Genomic DNA, 21,714 nt, shown 5'->3' on the forward strand with positions numbered 1-21,714 from the left:
GTTGAGTAAGTGTGGGAGAAGCTACAGCTCTGAGTATGAAACCTTCTGCTTAAGAGTAACTCATGCCTAGAAATTTACGGAAATTTTCAGTAGGAGTAAGGGTACGTGGAGTGAAGTGAAGTGGAAATATAAAATAGAGAAGGGAGACTAGAATAGAATGCAGAATAGAATGTAGACTAGAATAGAACAGAACGGAATAGACTAGAATTGAAAGGGACCTTGGAGGTCTTCTAGACCAACCTCCTACTTAGGCAGGAAACGCTACATCATTTCAGGCAAGGATTGTCCAATTTCTTCTTAAAAACTTCCTGTGTTGGGGCATTCACGACTTCTGGAGGCAAGTTGTTCAACTGGTTAATTGCCCTCACTGGTAGGAAATTTCTCCTTAGTTCTAGGTTGCTTCTTTCCTTGATTAGTTTCCACCCATTGCTTCTTGTCCTACCCTGCCTTGGAGAATAGTTTGACTCCCTCTTCTTTGTGGCAGCCCCTGAGATATTGGAAGACTTCTATCCTGTCTCCCCTAGTCCTTCTTTTCATTAAACTAAACATACCCAGTTCCTGCAACCGTTCTTCTTATGTTTCAGCCTCCAGTCCCCTAATCCTCTTTGTTGCTCTTCTCTGCACTCTTTCTAGAGTCTCCACATCTTTTCTACATCGTGGCAACCAAAACTGAATGCCGTATTCCAAGTGTGGCCTTACTAAGGCATCATAAAGTGGTATTAACCCTTCACGTGATCTTGATTCTATCCCTCTGTTGATGCAGCCTAGAACTGTGTTGGCTTTTTTGGCAGCTGCTGCCCACGGCTGCCTCATATTTAAATGGTTGTCCACTAGGACTCCAAGATCCCTCTCACAGTTACTACTGTTGAGCACAAGATACCACCTATACTGTCCCTGTGCGTTTCGTTTTTCTCCCCTAAAAGGAGAACCTTAGTTTTTTCTCACTGGCAAAGCTTTGTTGGAGATCCAGATGACCTGACACCAGAAGTCCACTTTGCCCTGTTATTGTCTTCTGTGTCATGGCCCTGAACGGTTGAAGTTCACAGTCTGTCAGTATCAGTACCAGCACTGATGATGGTACCTCGTTGGGTCAGGAAATGTCTAATATAAATGTAATATTTACAGGTAGCCCTCAACTTACTGTCCCTGTGCATTTGGAGAGGAGAACCTTAGTTTTTTCTTGCTGACAAAGCTTTGTTGGAGATCTAGATGACACGAGGCCAGAGGTGCCCCAGGCTCGATGACTCTTTCACCTTTAACTGTCACCCTTCAGCACGGGATGCTTGAAACCTGGTCGTAAAATCAAGTTCACCCGGAGACAGCAAAGGGCATCTCAAACGCTGGGAGCCGGACTTTTGATTCTCTTACAGCATCGCCTGCCGTTTTGCAAGCTTCGGGGGCTCTGCCCTCCCACTTACCTCCGGAGCTCTCGGTGAAGACGGTGAGGGTCTGCCCCCCCACGTTTTGCAAAAGGAAAGGGTGGTCTCTTGGCGCACTGATGGACGTGGCCTTCCCCCGATATTGTTGATGCTGGCGAGATCTTCGTTCAAGGTGAAAGAGACCTTAAGAACCAGAAACAGACGTTGGACATTTAGGACCAAGAAATGGCTGGATGGGGTGGGGTGCTGGCCAGATCTGGAGGTGGGTGGGAGACAATTTTGGTCGTTTCCCACCAAAGGAGAGTCCAAATCTTAACAGCATTTCATAAAACCAACATCTGGATTCCCAACCACCATTTGTGGAGTGGCCATTTGTTACAACAGCACTGAAAAAAAGGGAGAGATGACCTTGAGGCAACCCCATGATCAGGTGATCAAAATTCAGTTGTTTGGCAACTGACTCGTACTTATGACAGTTGCAGCGCCCCAAGGTCATGCGATCTCCTTTTGCCACCTCCTGACAAGCCAAATCAATGGGGAAGCCGGATTTACTTAACAACCAGGTTACCAAATTGATAAACTGCAATGATTCACTTAACGACCGCGGCAAGGAAAGTCGCAAAACGGGGCAAAACTGACTTAACAAATGTCATCCTTAGCAACACTAATTTCGGGCACAATTGTGGTCATAAGCCAAGGACTATCTGTACCATCCTCTCTAAAATACCTTTGGACGAGGGCATGAAATATCTCACACAATTGAGGGGATAATTCATAGCTACGTCACATGCAGCTGGCAGGGAGGCATGACTCAGAAGAGGGCTGGAAGGGACCTTGGAGGTCTTCTAGTCCAGCCCCCTGTTCAAGCAGGAGACCCCATAGTACCATTTCAGACAAGTGGCTGTCCAGTCTCTTCTTAAAAACCTCCAGTGATGGAGCACACACAACTTCTGGTGGCAAGCGGTTCCACTGGCTAAATTGTCCTCACTGCCAGGAAGTTTCTCCTTAGTTCCAGGTTGCTTCTCTCCTTGATTAGTTGCCATCCATTGATGCTTCTTGCCCTGACTTCTGGCGCTTTGTAGAATAATTCGGCCCGCTCTTCTTTGTGGAAGCCCCTCAAATATTGGAATCCTGCTATCATGTCCCCCCTGGTCCTTATTTTTTCTAGACTGCCCACACCCAATTCCTCCAACCATCCTTCACATCTTTTAGCCCCCAGACTTTCAATCATCCTAGTTGCTCTTGTCCACATACCAATAGCAGTTAGACTTATATACCGCTTCATAGGGCTTTCAGCCCTCTCTAAGCGGTTTACAGAGTCAGCATATCGCCCCCAACAACAATCCGGGTCCTCATTTCACCCACCTCGGAAGGACGGAAGGCTGAGTCAACCCTGAGCCGGTGAGATTTGAACCGCCGAATTGCAGATAACAGTCAGCTGAAGTGGCTGCAGTACTGCACTCTAACCACTGCGCCACCTCGGCTCTAGAATTTCAAGTCAAACGTCCCAAAAAACCTATCCTTTATTTTATGGCTAAAAAGCCACCTCCAGAGCCGCTCAAAAATGCATGTGATATATATTTAATACATCGTCACACCATTGCTGCGAAGGAGAAGCACATAATTTGATTGCTGTGTATTCATTCTGATTTATTTCAATCCAGAATGGCAGATCGGAGTGGGGCCCGCTGGGTCGGAGTTAATATGGATGGAAATTCAGTTTCTGTTTCTGTGTGATCCTTTGGTCTCTCGGCCCTTTTAGCTTTTAAAGCCCCCTTCTGAATTAAACCTTGGCTTGAAAATTGTTGTTGTTATTGTTGTTATTATTATTATTGCTTAATTCTTTTTTTTTCTGCTCCATTTCCCTATTTTATTTTCCCAGGAAATAAAATAAAGGAACTGAACTGAAGAAACCATTGTTTTATTCTGCTGACTATTTTGCAAAAGCTATTTCTAGCCCATCCCTTTCCCAGTGGTAAAATTCAATTTTTTTTAACTACTGGTTCTGTGGGCATGGCTTGGTGGGCATGGCAGGGGAAGGATACTGCAAAATCCCCATTCCCACCCCACTCCAGGTGGGACTCTCCATTCCTTCCCCACTCTGCGGCCAGCCAGAGGTGGTATTTGCCAGTTCTTTGAACTCCTCAAAATCTCCGCTACTGGTTCTCCAGAACTTGTCAGAACCTGCTGAATTTCACCCCTGCCCCTTCTTTGGGACACGGTGAGTAATCAAATTACGACGTCCAACAAGACAGCATACGATAACGATAACTCACTTCTTATTCCAAAATATCGGCTTCCCTCATAAAGAAAGCACCTGTCAATTTATTTCTTTGTTTTTTTGCTTCCAGCGTTTGGAAAATTGGCTTTCATCTTTTCCTTTTTCCTTTGTTTTTTCCAGATTGCCTTGCCCGTTGTTAAAAGGCGGTTTACGAAGGTTCTGGTTCGAAACGCGACGAGTCTAGGGTGGGCCCGGATTTAATACGAGAGACCTTAGCTAAGAGGCTAAGCAAAAGCAAATAGAATTCTAAGAGGCAAGGGTGATTCAGCTCAACTCCGTATCAAAATACAGGCATGCATAAGGATAGTCGTTGATCTGTTAACTTACTTCTGTTCGTCCTTGATTTCTGTAAAAGAAACAAACAAGGATATTTTTAGGGCTAATTTTTCTTCTAGCAATGACAACACAAGCAATACATTCCGAAAATATGTTTACATTTCTAAAAACAGCTTGATGCTGTTTTTATGGGAGGTCCAGCTATTTAGGCTGCAAAGAGGTGGCCATTCTTCATGTTATTATGGTATGCTTTGCTAAGTTGGGAAGCAAAAGAGATGCCTTACATTTCGCAGCCTTAAAATTCTGGAACTTCCTTCCCCCAAAGTGCCCTTGGAGCCGTGATGGCAAACCTTTAACACGCGTGACACAGGTGGCACGCAGAGCCCTCTCCGCGGGCAAACAAGCCCTCGTCCCAGCTCAGCTCCACTGGGCATGCTCATACGCCTCCCGCTGGCCAGCTGATTTTTGGGCCTCTTCGGTGCATGCGCGGGGGATAGGGCACATGCAGGAGACACGTGCACATGCTGGGAGGGGGTGTTGCACATGTATGTGCAGGGACAGAGGAGTGCGGGTCATGTGGCGCCCCTACACAGCCCGTTTTAGGTCCCGGGAGGCTGCAAGGAGGCCTACTACGCCCAAAATAAGGCACGGGGGGGGGGGGAGGTCAGGGGTGCATGTGCAGGGTGCGGAGCACATGGAGGGGTGTTACGAGTGCATTGCACCTTTAGCACGCGCCAACAAAAAGGTTAGCCATCACTTAGAGCAGTGTTTCTCAACCTTGGCCACTTGAAGATATCCGGACTTCAACTCCCAGAATTCCCCAGCCAGCATTCGCTGGCTGGGGAATTCTGGGAGTTGAAATCCGGACATCTTCAAGTGGCCAAGGTTGAGAAACACTGACTTAGAGGCTGGAATGTGTAAAACATAAACTTTCTTACTTGGCGATTCTTAGCTTCCCTACTTCGCCTCTTCCTAAAGCTTTGTTCCATTGCTGAGACAGGTATTTTGGGACCTGAAAGGAGGAGGAGAAAAAAAAGGACCATGAAGAAAAATCTGCCACAAAGAGCCAAACATTGGGAATAAACCAGCATCAAGGTAAGAGGGGGTTAGTTGCAATAGCCATGGATGTACTGTAGACCTGGGGAAAAAAAACATGGGAGAAAAATCTTCCGAAGTGGTCACCAGGAGTTGAAGATGATTTGATGGGACACCATCGATCCATGAGCATCTCAAGGCCTCCTCCCTAACAGGAAAATAAGTGGTTTTCAAAGCAGGGCAATTTAGTATTTGCTAACACACACACGTTATACGCCATTTCAGAATTTTAAAAGCCGCCTAGGGAAGCGAAAGGCCAACGATGAAAGCTATTTAATATCATACTTAGTTCACTTTATTGATTAGTCCATGGGCCGTATCAAAGTGCAGAGTTCCAAACTCAAAGTATCACCAAACTCCGATAAAATACACTTTAAAATGAAATCGGAATACACTTTAAAATGAGATTGGAATAAAATAATAAAATAAAGTAATTTAATATATGGATTTAAAAAAATTATATTTTGGTGTCACCCCTAAAATCTACCCCAATTAGTCCCACATAGGCCAATCTCAACCAAACCATTTGGCTCAAGCACTGTGTCCTATTAAATGTTGTTTGCAAATTCTGGCTAGACATAAAGTTTTGATATGGGGTTCCCAAGGGGTCATTTGTTTAGGATACAGACCGAGGCAACCATCAGATAGGATGTGCCAGTCCAAATAAAAGCTATTAGTAAACACATAGTAACATGTCCATATAGTCGTCTTAGTCCAGCCAGTCACTTAGCACTAGTTCAAAGTTACAACAGACCCCCCCCACCCAAAATGGACTAAACAACCCTGATTTGAAGTTCTGATGACTAGCCTCGCCCCCCCTCCCCACAGTCACGTGATTGCATTTAGGCATTTGGCAACTGGCCTGCATTTATTGCCCTTGGCAGCATCCTACGGTAACATGACAGCAATATAGGATGGGGTTTTTTTAAGCAGAAACTGACATTTATTGTATTCTATCAAAAACAATGCCCACTGCAGACAATGTCTCAGTGAATCTTTTATACATATCTTATCTTATCTTATCTATCTATCTATCTATCTATCTATCTGTCTGTCTGTCTGTCTGTCTGTCTGTCTGTCTGTCTGTCTATCTATCTATCTATCTATCTATCTATCTATCTATCTATCTATCTATCTATCTATCTATCTATCATCTATCTTGTAGTTATCTAATCTATCTATCTGCCTGTCTGTTATATCTATCATCTATCTATCTATCTATCTATCTATCTATCTATCTATCTATCTATCTATCTATCTATCTATCTATCTTATCTATCTATCTATCTATCTATCATCATCTATCTATCTATCTATCTATCATCTATGTTATATCTATCTTGTAGTTATCTAATCTATCTATCTGCCTGTCTGTTATATCTATCATCTATCTATCATCTAATCTATCTATCTATCTATCTATCTATCTATCTATCTATCTATCTATCTATCTATCTATCATCTATCTTGTAGTTATCTAATCTATCTATCTGCCTGTCTGTTATATCTATCATCTATCTATCTATCTATCTATCTATCTATCTATCTATCTATCTATTATCTATCTATCTATCTATCTATCTATCTATCTATCTATCTACACACACACACACACACACACACACACACACACACACACACACCACCCAGGCCGTTACAACACAAAACAACATGCACCCACAGCCAACACCAATCAGCACCAATCTACCAATCATGATACAGCCACACATCCAATCAATCCACTTGCTGAAACGGGGCCAGCACTCCACACACACACACACACACACACCCCACCAAGATTTGTAGAGGGACGGCAACTCCGACCACACTTTAAGCCCCAAACCCAGCCTGAAGATGGCGAGTGAGACCTCGCTGAAACGTTGCCAAGACAATCTCAATCTTACATGGGAAAAGACCCAAATACAAGACGACCAGCATAAGTGTGTGTGTGTGTGTAGTCCTTGACATATGACCACAATTGAGCCCAAAATGTCTGTTTTTCAGCAAGACAAATATTTATGTGAGTTTTGCCCCATTTTACAACCTTTCTTGCCACAGTTTCTACCCAAAGTCAACCAAATGCCACAGGGTGCTAAGAAATTTTTAGAAAAATGAGATTTCTGGTAGTAGCCGGCCAGGGAAGGCAAGACTTTAGAAAGCAGCTGTGAAATATAATAATAGGCTTATTTCCCTCTAAAACACCGTCCTCCTTTCTCCCGCAAGTTTATAAAGCACACTTTTCTTCATTGGGGCAAATAAAAGGCAATGACTGGTTGCTGTATTAAGTTAACATCGATTTCTGCTCTTGTTTGCAAGGCAGTATTAGTGTCTCTCCTCTTGCACCAGGAATGTTTACAGCGAAAGGCTTCAACTTCTAAGACAAGCCACGCAAGAAAAATGGAATCAATTAGAGCACAAATCCAATTCTCTAGCTGGATCACTCCAGATCCCCCAAAGGAGCATAGGGCCACACTCGACTTACAACAGTTTGTTTATCCAAATATTGTATTGTTTTTTTTCCTCTGGCATTTTTTTCATGGCCGTATAGCGTCTTGTAGAAACCATGCATTATATCTTTTTTCTTTTCCATTTGGCAATGTAGTGTACCTTCTTCGTCCTGTAAAATTATTATCCATTTCTTTTCTTTTTCTTAAATCTGTAGGCTAACCACCTTCCCGGTTGATTAGCGTTTTCAAAAAAAGTTTTGCTTCATTTTATTATTTGTTGCACCAATTCATCTTGTTCCATAATGTTTGTGTTTAATCAGCTCCATTCGATTTCTTTTTTTTCCCCTTGATAATTTTTTATTTTATTTTAAACACATAAGCACATCAACAAAAACAAACACATAACTTAAAAACAACATAGGAACAATAAGTTCCATCGTATATCATACTGCAGTTCCGAATCGGTTTCTTTGCAGTTAGTGTTTTCCCTACTATACATTTCTATCTTTCATTCATAATCTCCTTATTCGTTATCCATTTTTATGTATAATTCTTTGTTTATTTATACTTAGCTACTTATGACCAAATATTATTTACCTATATTATGCTTTATATTTTTACTGTCATTTATTCTCTTTCATACAGATTATAGATATACATTCACATAATTATTCTTTTTCTTTGCCATTCTTACATTATTAAAATTCCATTTGGAAGGTTATAAGGTATAGTTTAAAATGCTTTGTTTACCATCCTTCACACCTGCTAAGACACCACCTCGTTTTCTCTTTCTTTTCTTTTCTCCCTCCCTTTCTTTTCTACTTCCTTCCTTCCTCGTCTCCGTCCCCTTCTTCCTTCCCTTACCTCTTCCCTACTCCTATCCTTTTTCTTCTCCTTCCTACCTTCTCTCCTTCTTTCTTTCTCTTCCTCCCTCTTCTTCTTTTTCTCTCCCTTCTATCCACCTTCCCTTACCTCTTTCTTCTTCCCTTACCTCTCCTCCACACTTCTTCTTCCTCTCCTACTTTCTCTCCTTCTCTTCCTCTCTCTTCTACCCTCCCCTCCTTTCCTTCGTCCCTCCATTCTCTACTTCCTTCCTCCCCTCCTTTCCTTCCTTCTTCCCTTCCTTTCTTTTTCTATTGTTATAGGTGTCTCTTTCAGATCCCAGTTCATGTTTTCTTGGGGATGGTTCCTTTTGTAACCCTAATTCAAGTTCTTTCTATTTTTCTTCCAAAGACTTTTAGTCCTGTTTCTTTTTCTTTTTTTTTCCAGCACTCTATAAGTGGTAGCTAATCCTCTGATCTCTGCTTTTGCAGTAGCCCACACGTTCTGCCACAAGCTCCCTTCTCTTCCCTTTGAGAAAGAACCCCCTTTCTCTTTCCATCATCTGTAGGAATTCTTTCTCTTTTCTTATCGATTGGTTTAAAGTCCTCTGAATGGCACTGAAAAAAAGTGACTTATGTTACGTTTCTCACACTTATCACCATTGCAACGTCCCTACAGCCACCTGTTCAAAATTCAGACGCTTGACGACTGACTCAGATTTATGACGGCTGTGGTGTCCCAGGGTCATGTGATCCCATTTTGTGACCAAGCAAAGTCAAGGGGGAAGCCAGGGTCCTATAATTACCGTTAACATCCGCTGTGATTCACTTAACAACGGGGGCAAGATAGGTCATAAAATGGGGCAAATTCACTTAAAAACTATCCTGCTTAGCAGAACGCTTGGGTTCAATTGGGGTCGTAAGTCGAAGACTACCTGTAAAGTGATAATTTTAAAAAAAGATATATAATAATTTTATAAAAAAAGATTTTCCCCAGATTTTGGAGGAGACAAAGAACAGTTCAGGAGTGGACGCACCTTCCACTATAAACTGACAGGAGCGGAAGCTCTTGATGGTTGTTAAAGAAAAGAGAAAGAAAGAATCGACCTCTATTCCCCCCCCCCACAACCCCCCAGCTGTATAATAATTTAGTAGCTCCCTTGTTGTAGAATTTCCAACTGGATTGTGTCAAGCAGAATGTTATAAAACTGTCACCGCATGATTCATTTCCATGGTCTTCTTCCTTCGGAGGGAGCCCAGAATGATACGTAAAGGAAAACCAATAAAACAATCCATCAAACAAACAAGGAACTGGGGGGGGGGGGGGGGAGACAAAGGTGGGGAATTCTTCAGAGCAATTCTCTGTAAAATCAGATTAGAACAGAACAACAGAGTTGGAAAGGACCTTGGGGGGGTGGGGGTGGAATAGGTTGACCTCCATACTAAGATTAAAACTGAACCTGCAATTAACATAGCTGAATACAATCAAAATACACAACACAAGCCACACTATAATAAACTCATACAAAGAATGGCTGCAGGAATAGGGTTTGCCTAGTTTAATGAAAAGAAAGACCAGGGGGTGACATGATAGCAGTCTTACAATATTTGAGGGGCTGCCACGGAGAGGAGGGGGGGTCAGCCTGTTCTCCAAAGCACCTGAGGGCAAAACAAGAAGCAACTAATGGAAACTAATCAATAGAAATAGCAATAGCAGTGAGACTTATATACCACTTCATAGGGCTTTCAGCCCTCTCCAAGCAGTTTACAGAGTCAGCATATCGCCCCCAACAACAATCCGGGTCCTCATTTTACCCACCTCGGAAAGATGGAAGGCTGAGTCAACCCTGAGCCAGTGAGATTAGAACCACTGGACTGCAGATAACTGGACCCCCCAAAATGGACTAAACAACCCTGATTTGAAGTTCTGATGACTAGCCTCGCCCCCCCTCCCCACAGTCACGTGATTGCATTTAAGCATTTGGCAACTGGCCTGCATTTATTGCCCTTGGCAGCATCCTGCGGTAACATGACAGCAATATAGGATGGGTTTTTTTTAAGCAGAAACTGACATTTATTGTATTCTATCAAAAACAATGCCCACTGCAGACAATGTCTCATTGAATCTTTTATACATCTATCTATCATCTATCTATCTATCTATCTATCTATCTATCTATCTATCTATCTATCTATCTATCTATCTATCTATCTATCTATCTATCATCATGTTATATCTACCTTGTAGTTATCTAATCTATCTATCTGCCTGTCTGTTATATCTATCTTGTATCTTATCTATCTGTGTTATATCTATCTTGTACCTATCTATCAACACACACACATATACACATATACACACAAACACACACACACATGGTATGTCCACCTAAGGAGAACATTTGTTGCCCAGGGTTGAAATGAGGGGTCCTTAGTGCTCTGGGAGCTTGCAGATATTCCATTACCCAACTAGGTAACATCATCAGTGCTAGGACAGTTTGGATAATGAAACAAGAAAACCACCAAGCTCAGAGAGCACCAAGCATCCCTCACGTCCACCTAAGCTTGGCTAAACTCTTCTTGCCAAGGAAGACAGCAGAAGCTTGGAAAGATTTGGCCTCCAAGGATTACCTCAATCATTAAAAAAAAAACATTCTCCTAATTCTCAGACCTGAGACCTGTATAATTTTGACCTCTTCAAGTTTTATTAGGTATAATATGATGTTAACTACCTCATGACAGAAACTCAATTCTGCAGCTTTACACATGATGCTAGCGGAGACACAAGAGGCTACTCACTGCTGTATTTGCCATCTTCTGCTGCTACTTTTTCATGCCTTCCTCCTGACTGCTGAGTAAAAGATACTCGAAAGGAGGAGGAAGAAAGCAGCAAAGCGCATCCTTTTGAAACCTAGAAGTCAAAAATCAATCAATGAGGCCTGTTAGGTCCAAAACAGCTCAGAGGTTTTTTTTCAGATTCAGATTTAGTTTATTTGTATGCCGCCCTTCTCCGGGAGGGACTCAGGGCAGCGAACAACTCAAAGGGGGAAAGGAGATACAAACACAATACACGTGATTAAAATAAACAAGAATCATACAGCCATACAGGTCGAGAGGGGAGGGGAACTCATCGACCCCAAGCCTGCCGGCACAACCAGGTTTTGATGGCTTTCCGGAAGGCCTGGAGAGAGGTGAGGGTCCGGATCTCCGCGGGGAGTTCGTTCCAAAGGGCCGGAGCTGCCACAGAGAAGGCCCTCCCCCGGGTGGTAGCCAGATGGCATTGGCTGGTGGACGGAACCCGGAGGAGGCCGACCCTGTGTGATCTAACGGGTCTTTGGGAGGTAATTGGCAGCAGGCGGTCTCTCAAGTACCCAGGTCCAATACCATGAAGGGCTTTATAGGTTCCTAAAGGAAAGTAGTTTTTTTTAACTACAACTGCTGAAAATTAATGTGCAATTCCTCGGCCTTGCAGTCAAAAACCACACATGCTATGACATTCTTATAATAGGATTAAAGCATCTGGGGTTGGGGGAAATCTGAATAAATCCTAATCTCACATCTTTTATCATCTTAAAAAAGGATCCCGGGAGAAGGAAAAATCTTAATTCTGTCCACATGAGATACACATCCTTCCCAGTGTTGCATCTCAAACAACCACTCATTCAATTTGTATCTCTTGCTCCAGAAACCTCAAACATTCGATGTGATATTTAGTAGCCAAAAGGTTGCTTTTTGCTCTTTTATTTACACCTTTCTTTTTCTGCAAACCAAATAATGATACTTCTGTTTGAAGTTTGTTCTGCTTGTGTTTTTCCTCTTTTATGAACTACTCTAAACATTGACAAATACAAGAGGAAACATTGAAAAAAGATTTGTGTGGGTACATGTGTAAATAAATAGGGATTTAAAATATGAAGTTTTCTAGAATATTATTAATTTGTTATAAATACTAAATACTTAAAATATTAACTCATTATACTGATTAATGCATACAATTATGAATATTCGTGCATACACTGCGTGATTAGCGTAAGAGTAATAATAAAGAACTGTAGCCAATGATTTATAAATCAAATGAAATTCAACTAGTCTCATGTAAAGATTTTACAAAAGTGAAATGCAGATTCTACGTGCTGAAAAGGGCTCTATATATATATATAGCCGCCCCGGGTGAAATCTCATTTCAGAAAAGAATTTTTCCCAATCTAAAAAAGAGCTATACAATTTCAGATTTCAATCTCCTGCACCTATTAGATATGCTACCTAATTAAGCTTAATTGGAGTTAGTGAACCACCAAAATATTATTTTTTCCAGATTTAATGTTCGGCTCAGACCAGAACATTTTTTCTTCTGTATGGCTTGTTCCCGGGTTCTGCTTGATGAAGATTGCTAGTAATTTAGATTGATTATATAATTGTACAATGCAAAACAAAAACAAAAAACCTCACTCCGAAGTATATTCATAATCAGAATGTAAATCGGTTCTTTTTCAGAAAACTCACTTGAGTTGATGCGACAGGCTCAGTAAACAATATTTTTATGTGTATGCATGTTCTGGACAATCAGGAAAATGAAACAATAATAGGATAATAAAGTTGAAAGGGACCTCAGAGGTCTTCTAGTCCAGCCCTCTGCTCAAGCAAGAGACCCTATCCAATTCCGGACAAATAGCTGTCCAATCTCCTTGTCAAATCCTTTCCTGAAGTCAAGTAGATATGATGACTATTGCACTGCCACCATTAAGAAAGATATCCTTATCCAGTAAAATAAGATGAAATAGATGAACATATGCTGATTTCTTGTACAGGCAGTCCTCGATTTACAATATTTAGCGACTGTAAGTTACAACGGCACTAGAAAAAGTGACAGGAGCATTTTTCACACTTATGAGCTTTGTAGCAGCCCCACGTTCATGGGATCAAAATTTGGATGCTTGGCAATTGGTTCATACTTATGACCGTTGCAGTGTGTGTGTGTCCCAAGGTGGTGCGATCCCCTTTTGCAAACTTTTGACAAGCGAAGTCAATGGGGAAGCCGGATTCACTTAACAACCGTGTTACTAATATCAACTGCAGTGATTCACTTAAAAACGGTGGCATGAAAAGTCATAACATGGGACAAAACTTACTTAACACACATCTCACTCAACAACAGAAATGTTGGCCTCTATTGTGGTCGTATGTCGAGGACTACCTGCACTATGCCTTGCAATAGGATGCTATTTATCACTGCCCTTTTTAAAAGCCTTACATTGTTGAGAATGCTCCGTTTTCACAAGTTATATGACTGTTTTTCACTCTTACGACTGTGGCAGCATCCCCAGGGTCACGTGCTCGAAATACAAATGCCCGGCAATGGATTCGTACTTATGACGGTTACGGTGTCCCGGGGGGGCGGTTGTTACATTTTGCGACCATCTGACGAGCAAAGTCAAGGGAGGAGCCAGATTCACTTAACGACCGTGTCACTAAATGAACTGCGGCAAGTTACTTAACGATGGTGGGGCAAGCAAGGTTGTAAAACATGGGGGGGGGGGTGTTTGGAAACCTCATTCAACCCCCATCTCGCTTAACGACGGCCATCTGGGTTCCTCCAAAGGTGGTCGTAGGTTTCGAGGACACCCCCTCCTCGTAGGTTTCGAGGACCCCCCTGCATTTCTATGGAGCTTTACCCCCCAACCCAACCCCCGGGCAAAATGGTACAGCAAGGGGCACCCAAGTCTTCTTCATCAGCCATAAAACGCACCCTTGTCCCCCAAGGTGCACTGCTCCTGACCATGGAGGCTCCCCTGGGCGGACCCGCCCGCCTTCAGGAGCCCAGCTCTCCTCCTGGGGAACCCGCAGCCTTACCCTGACTGCGCCTTGTGGCGGGGAATTCCGCAGGCGAACTGTCGTTTCACCCCCCCACTCCCCGCCCCCCAAAGGGGAAAAGGAAGCATCCCCGGTCCCCAGCCTCCTTCCCCCCGGGCGGGGACCTCTCCTCCGGCCCCCGAGGCTCACCTTCACCAGCCACATCCCCGTGTTCTGCTTGGCGCCGGTCAGATCCAGCTCCCCCTTCTCGCTCATGGCGGCGGACTCTTTTTTCACCGGCCGCAAAGAGCCAAGGCAGCCGCCCGGACCGCAATCGGCGACGGACCAACGGCGACGGGTTCCCGCCGGAGTCAAAAAACCAAAAAAAAGAGAGAGACGCTTCAGTGCCGGAACGCGTAAGCCGGCCTACGTACGCCCGAGGCGGCGTTCGACGGGGCGTGGCCACAAAAGGAAGGGCCTGGCGAGGGGGAAAGAGGGAGGAGCCAAGGCTCTGCGTGCGGGAAGGGGCGGAGCCGCAGCTTTCTGCAAACCCCTCCCCCCCTTTAAAAAGAATAATAATTGACCCTTTTTTTTAAAGAAATAAAGTTGCAATTTTTGGCTTCGGGTATTAAAGGGCTGCAACAGGGAGGTTGGCATGAGCCACGTGTGCGTGTTGTGCTTCGCATTAATTTAATTTAATTGTGTAGGGTGCCCTGCTTGGGCGCGGGGTTGGACTAGATGACCTACAAGGTCCCAACTCTTGTCAATCTGTTAAATTGGCTAATTTTGCTGATGTTTTCGGTTGCTTTGATGATTAGATTAAGAAAATGTTTTATGAATAATTTTTCATGGTATTCCTTAACTCAGTGTTTCTCAACCTTGGCAACTTGAAGATGTCTGGACTTGAAGTCCCAGAATTCCCCAGCCAGCGAATGCTGGCTGGGGAATTCTGGGACTTGAAGTCCAGACATCTTCAAGTTGCCAAGGTTGAGAAACACTGCCTTAACTATTCTTTTTATTGACGCACTTTGAAAATGCATGCATCATCCCTGGTCATTTTGCAATTTATTTATCACCTTTTTTCTCTTTTTCTTCTCTCCAGTTTATGCCTCGTTTTTGAAGGACTGACGCTACTGAAAGAACGGCTCTTTGGGGGAAGATGATGTCCCACAAGGTGACTGGTGACCTTATCTTGCCAGCAAACCTAACTTTGACATTTTTGCCCGTGAGTAAAGCAATAAAATGTCAGGGCAAAAGCCTTTTTTTTTTCCCTGGAAGGATCAGAACAATCTGACATTTAGCAAGGACACGTAGCAAAAAGCGAAAAACACTTCGGAAGATACAAATGAGCTAATACTAAAACATGCCAACAGCCCCTTCTTCACTAGGATTGTTAGTTAGTTAGCTAGCTAGTTAACCTGTGGTGCCTTCGGACACCCTGGACTATGAGAAAATTGTACAAACAAAATTATTACACAACGATGTATACCAAATAGATAAATATTGATTTTTTTCCAAGAACATCTGACAAGCAAATTCAATGTGGAAGCCAAATTCACTTAACATTGGCAGTGCAGATATTGTGTGTGTGTGTGTGTGTTGCTTACATATTAGGCAGTTGTATTAACCACAAGTTATCCCTTTATGACCTGAGTCAGTTGAAATAGATCTATACTAGTCTCCCTTCATTTATTTATCAGCAAAAACGTAACACAAAATGGTTTGTCGTGTAAGCGACTGCCTGGGAGGCTCCTGGAGTGGGGCTGACAGGCGAAAGGGAAGCCATCATGCTGCCTCTATGAAGCCCTATGAAGTGGTATATACCTATTAGATCACACAGATTAGGCCGCCTCCGAGTTCCATCTGCCAGTCAGTGTCGACTGGCAACTACGCGGAGGAGAGCCTTTTCAGTAGTAGCTCCGACCCTTTGGAACGATCTCCCCGTGGAGATTCGCACCCTCACCACAGTCCAGACCTTCCGCACAGCCCTCAAGACCTGGCTATCCCGTCAGGCCTGGGGATAAAGATTCTAATCCGTCCCCACCCGAATGATGAATGAATGTTGTGTTCTATTTTTACTTATGTACTGTCTCATGTCTTGTCTTGTATTCCCCTCCCCATAAATTGTAAGCCGCCCTGAGTCCCCTCAGGGAAAAGGGCGGCCTATAAATAATAAACAAATACAAATACAAATATAAGTCTAACTGCTATTACTATTGCTATTGCCTCCCATATTTGGGCAGACCAGGTGCTTTGACAGAAGAAAAAACACTTAACCCCTCCCCTGCCTCATCTGACAAAGGGAGGAGAACTCGTGGCTTAGAGGTTAATACAACTGCCTAATATGTAAGCAGCCCAAATTTGAATCCCAGCAAGCTGATGAGAGCTAAATAGCTTGAAATAGATATATAGTAAAATCAGGGGTGACTTACTTAACAGCTATCTTGCTGAACAACAGAAATTCTGGTCACATCTAAGTGAAGTCACGCTGAGTGTTTACTGACATCTTCTGGCATTTATCACAATCTGTTTAATAATATAATGAAGCATAATCAGGGTCACTTTCTTGCTACCCCGTATATCCATCTTATTTTGCAGCAACCCTACTCCTTCCTTCTTCCCGACATCCCTTCTCTTCCTTCTTCTTTCCTCCTCTCTTTCCTCTTTGCTTCTTTCCCTCTTTCCCCCACTCCTCCTCTCTTCTTCTCCTTCTTACCCTCTCTCCTACTCTTACTACCCCCCCTTACTTCCTCTCCTTTACCCCCTCTTCTTTTCCCTCTTCTTTCTCCCTCCCTCCAATGTTGCTCTTGTTTATTTTCTACTTCACACTGATGGATTTTCGGGGTGAAATCCCAGCGATTCATATTTACATAAAAATAAATTTCCTCTTCCACATTTTATTTCCCTATGATTATTCCACTGGTATCATTTTTTTTAAACTGTATATTTGTATTTTAATGCTTTTCTATTTCCCCCTTCCATTTCCTGTGTTCATGTCCATGTTTACACTTATACCTCTTATCTTGTGTCTTTGACAAAACAAAATAAATAAACAATTTCTAATTTCACCATTTGGAGTTTAAAACGTTGCTTGTATGGCATAAACCCACTTTGGTTTCAACTCTTTTCTCTCCTTCCGTGCTGATTTTTTTTTTCCTTCCAAAAAGCACCTTAGCCGAATGTCGCTGTGATATTTAATTGCTGGGAGCCACTGGAGCAGCATTCTGACCCGTGCAATCGGATGCATGAATAGTTCTCCAGATGCTTTCTGCTAGCAAGAATTCCCTCCGCCGGTGCTGGTTGCCAGGGAGACCGTGCGCTTGTCTCCTACAGCCTGACATCAAATTTTGGCAAGCCTTGACTGTTTGTTCCCTCTGGGCTTAAGTGAAATTCCAGTCGAGGCTTCCTTACTTTCAAAAGAGTTGAACTCTTGATCGTGCTCGGTATGTTAATCGGGGGGGAAAGAACTTGACACGACAAAGCAATGTTTCCTCTGGGCCTTCGCTCATTTTTTATTCCATTTCAATTCAGTCCATTTCTAGGCAAGAAAAACCAAAAAAAATACACATATAGACTGGGTGAAACCAGGCTGGATAGCACTAACTGTGAGAGGGATCTTGGAGTCTTAGTGGACAACCAGCTAAATAGCAATAGCAATAGCAATAACAGTAGACTTATATACCGCTTCATAGGGCTTTCAGCCCTCTCTAAGCGGTTTACAGAGAGTCAGCATATTGCCCCCAACAACAATCTGGGTCCTCATTTTACCCACCTCGGAAGGATGGAAGGCTGAGTCAACCCTGAGCCGGTGAGATTTGAACCGCTGAACTGCTGATCTAGCAGTCAGCCTGCAGTGCTGCATTTAACCACTGCGCCACCTTGGCTCTAAATAGGAGCCACCCGTGTGTGGCGGCAGCCAAAAAAGCCAACACAATCCTAAATTGCATTAACAGAGGGATACAGCCGCGCAAGCGATAATGGGTGTACCGAGATACACCCATGTTACACCTATCCTCCGCGAGCTGCACTGGCTTCCTATCGGTCTCCGAACGCGCTTCAAGGTGCTGGTTATTACCTTTAAAGCCCTACATGGCCTAGGACCCGGATATCTGCGAGACCGTCTTCTGCCGCATACCTCCCAATGGCCGATAAGATCACACAGGTGCTGTCGACCGGACAATGCCGTCTGGTGACTCCCCGGGGGAGGGTCTTCTCTGTAGCCGCTCCGACCCTATGGAACGATCTACCCCCAGAGATCTGGACCCTCCCCACTCTCTCGGCCTTCCGAAAGGCTACCAAAACCTGGCTATTCCGGCAGGCCTGGGGCTGTTGACCCTCATGAATGAGGTCCAGCTCCTCCTAGATTGAGTGCATGAAGTGATCTTTTAATCTGTTTTCTTCTATTTTTTTTTAATTTTTTATTCTTTTAGAGATGTATTTCTGTAAGCCGCCCGGAGTCCTTCGGGATTGGGCGGTATATAAATTTATTAAATACTTAATACTTAAATATAATCAAGATCAAGGGAGGTAGTAATACCACTCTATAAAGCCTTAGTAAGGCCACACCTAGAGTACTGCATCCAATTTTGGTCACCACACCATAAAAAAGAAGTTGAGACTCTGAAAAAAAGTGCAGAGAAGAGCAACCAGGATGATGAGGGGACTGGAGGCTAAAACATACGAAGAACAGTTGCGGGAACTAGGCATGGCTAGTCTAGTGAAGAGAAGGACCAAGGGAGACATGATAGCAGTCTTCCAATATTTGAGGGGCTGCCCCAGAGAGGAGGGGGTCAAGCTATTCTCCAAAGCACCCGAAGGCCAGACAAGGAACAATGGATGGAAACTGATCAAGGAGAGATTCAACCTAATAGGAGGAACTTTCTGACAGTGAAAGTCATCAACCGATGGAAGAGAACTTGCCTTCAGAAGTTGTGGGAGCTTCATCACTGGAGGCTTTCAAGAAGAGACTCGACTGCTATCTGTCAGAAATGATGAAGGGTCTCCTGCTTGGGCGGCAGGTTGGACTAGATGACCTACAAGGTCCCTTCCAACTCTGTTAATCTGTAATCTAATCTGTAATTCCAGCATTCTTCCTTCCCGTTGACTTCGTGGCTGGGAAAATTGGTGATATTCTCCCAAGGGACACTAGATTGACGTGCAAGGTTTTCTAGCATGGATTGGGTGTATTTATAGGGAAGATATTGCTAATGAAATTTTGCACCCGGGGTTGTCTTCTAATTGGGGGATTGCAGAAATCTCAAGGTAAGTTAATTTGAGACGGTGGAACTGGGAATCCTCTCCATCAGGATCTCGCAAAGCTAACCGAATCTAACTTCTACAGATAGTTCTCCACTTACGACTTACAAGTGAGCCCAAATTTTATGTTGCTAAAACATAATATTTAACTGAACTCCATTTATTTTACAGCCTTTCTTGCCGTTTTTAAGTGAATTGTTGCTGTTTAAATTGTCACACGGTTGTTAAGTGAACCGTGCTTCTCCGTGGATTTTGCTTGTCCGAAGGTTGCAAAATGGGAAATCTTCGTGACCCCCGGGGAACAATGAAACCGTCATAAGTACACGCCAGTTGCCAAGCGTCTAAATTTTGATCCCGGGGATGCTGCAACGGTCATAAGGATGAAAACGGTCACAAGTCTCATTTTTTCAGTGATAACTTCGAGGAGTCATTGAATAAATGGTATAAGTAGAGCATTCCCCATATTATGAGAAGGTGGAGGGTGTTTTATATGTATATTACTTCTGCTTCCCACAGAATAAATAAATAAAATCAACATAACAACATAACAGAATGACTAATGAATGCAACAAGCCAGAACTGGATGAAGGTTTATAAATTAGCTAAGCAATTCAGCGCTCGAAATGTGAATCAGATGACCCTCGCATGCCATCCCAGTGGGGATAATGTATCCCTCCCCCTCCCTCTTTATAACACTACTTACAACCAAAAGAAAATTGGAGAAGTGATGTAAGAGCTCCTTAGTGTTCTCTGAGCTTGGTTGTTTTCTAGCAGATGTTTCATTACCCAACTAGGTAACGTCATCAGTGCTAGTTTAAGGAGTGTGACGATGCAACGTGGTCTTCTTTTAGCTCCTGGAACTTGGGGCTCGATCAAAGCAGACCCAACTTTCTAGGACAAGGAACTAAGACCAGGAAGAGAAGGATTCTGTTGCTAAAACGGGAGAATGGCAGGATGTAGAAAAGAAAGGCACAAAACCACACACTGTTTCTCCAACTTGGCCACTTGAAAGGTGTGGACTTCAACTCCCAGAATTCCCTAACTCAGTAGGCTGGCTAGAGAATTCTGGGAGATTTAGAAGTCCACACCTCTCAAAGTGGCCACGTTGGAGAAACATTTGTTTACACCAGTGTTTCTCAACCATGAACAACATGCGAGTGACGTTCACTTCCACTCCCAGAATACCCCAGTCAGCTGGCTGGGGAATTCTGGGAATGGAAGTCCACTCACCTTTATCCACTCTCCGCTAAAATGCAGGAGGCATCTTCGGTGTTTTTAGTCATCCATTTGGAAAACTTTAACCAGGCTTCACGTCCACCTGGCTGTAAATCTAAGGTCAAATGTGTAAATCTTATTTTGAGATGCGATTGAAGGGCAGAAAGACTGCAGACCCAAGACTGAAGATATTTATTGCGGTCAAGAACGAAGCCGCATATACAGATTTTTTTGCCAAAACAGGACAGCGTATGAAAATCACGACCAACTTAAGTTCCAGGGGTTAAAATCCTTAAGGCTCTTAATCCTTAAGAGCCGAGGTGGCGCAGTGGTTAGGGTGCAGGCCACTTCAGCTGACTGTTATCTGCAGTTCAGCGGTTCTAATCTCACCGGCACAAGGTTGACTCAGCCTTCCATCCTTCCGAGGTGGGTAAAATGAGGACCCGGATTGTTGTTGGGGGCGATATGCTGACTCTGTAAACCGCTTAAAGGCTATAAAAACACTATGGAGTGGTATATAAATCTAAGTGCTATTGCTCTTCCTTCCTTCCTCCCTCCCTCCCTCCCTTCCTTCCTTCCTCCCTCCCTCCCTCCCTCCCTCCCTCCCTTCCTTCCCTCCTCCCTCCCTTCTTTCCTCCTTCCCTCAGCCTTCCATCCTTCCGAGGTGGGTAAAATGAGGACCCAGACTGTGGGGGCGATATGCTGACTCTGTAAACCGCTTAGAGAGGGTCGAAAGCCCTATGAATAGCAATAGCAGTTAGACTTATATACCGCTATGAAGCGGTATATAAGTCTAACTGCTATTGCTATTATTCTTTGGCCACCTCAAATAACCCCAGTAGTCAACAGCTGTTTTGGCTACTGTCATCAAAGCAAGTCTTTTCCTACATCATTCCTTAACAATCTTTTCACATAGGACAGGCGTCCCCAAACTTGGCAACTTTAAGACTTGTGGATTTTAACTTTCAGAATTCTCCAGCCAGCTCTGCTGGCTGGAGAATTCTGGAAGTTGAAGTCCACAAGTCTTAAAGTTGCCAGGTTTGCAGACCTCTTGACGTAAGGATATGGAAAGAATATCTTCCCATTCCACCTGTCCCCTTCCCCTTTTTAATGCATATATTTGGATTTTTACTTCCATTTAATGCAATGTTTAT

At 43.5% G+C, this 21,714-nt stretch overlaps 1 protein-coding gene across 1 annotated transcript in view; it reads right to left on the minus strand.

Moving 5' to 3' along the window:
• The window catches only part of GTF2F2 (general transcription factor IIF subunit 2), a 65,563-nt gene extending 51,109 nt beyond the window's left edge, over window positions 1-14,454 (minus strand). The window contains 5 exon segments of the mRNA XM_087726494.1: window positions 1,419-1,505; window positions 1,508-1,562; window positions 3,988-4,006; window positions 4,875-4,948; window positions 14,300-14,454. Coding sequence (XP_087582620.1) covers window positions 1,419-1,505; window positions 1,508-1,562; window positions 3,988-4,006; window positions 4,875-4,948; window positions 14,300-14,365 — 301 coding nt within the window. The 5' untranslated portion in view covers window positions 14,366-14,454.
• Window positions 14,455-21,714: the final 7,260 nt, after the last annotated feature.

The sequence above is a fragment of the Thamnophis sirtalis genome, unplaced genomic scaffold, assembly GCF_051295495.1.
Source record: "Thamnophis sirtalis isolate CommonGarterSnake01/CBP01778 unplaced genomic scaffold, rThaSir2_p1.2 scaffold_12, whole genome shotgun sequence".
Lineage (NCBI taxonomy): Eukaryota > Metazoa > Chordata > Lepidosauria > Squamata > Natricidae > Thamnophis > Thamnophis sirtalis.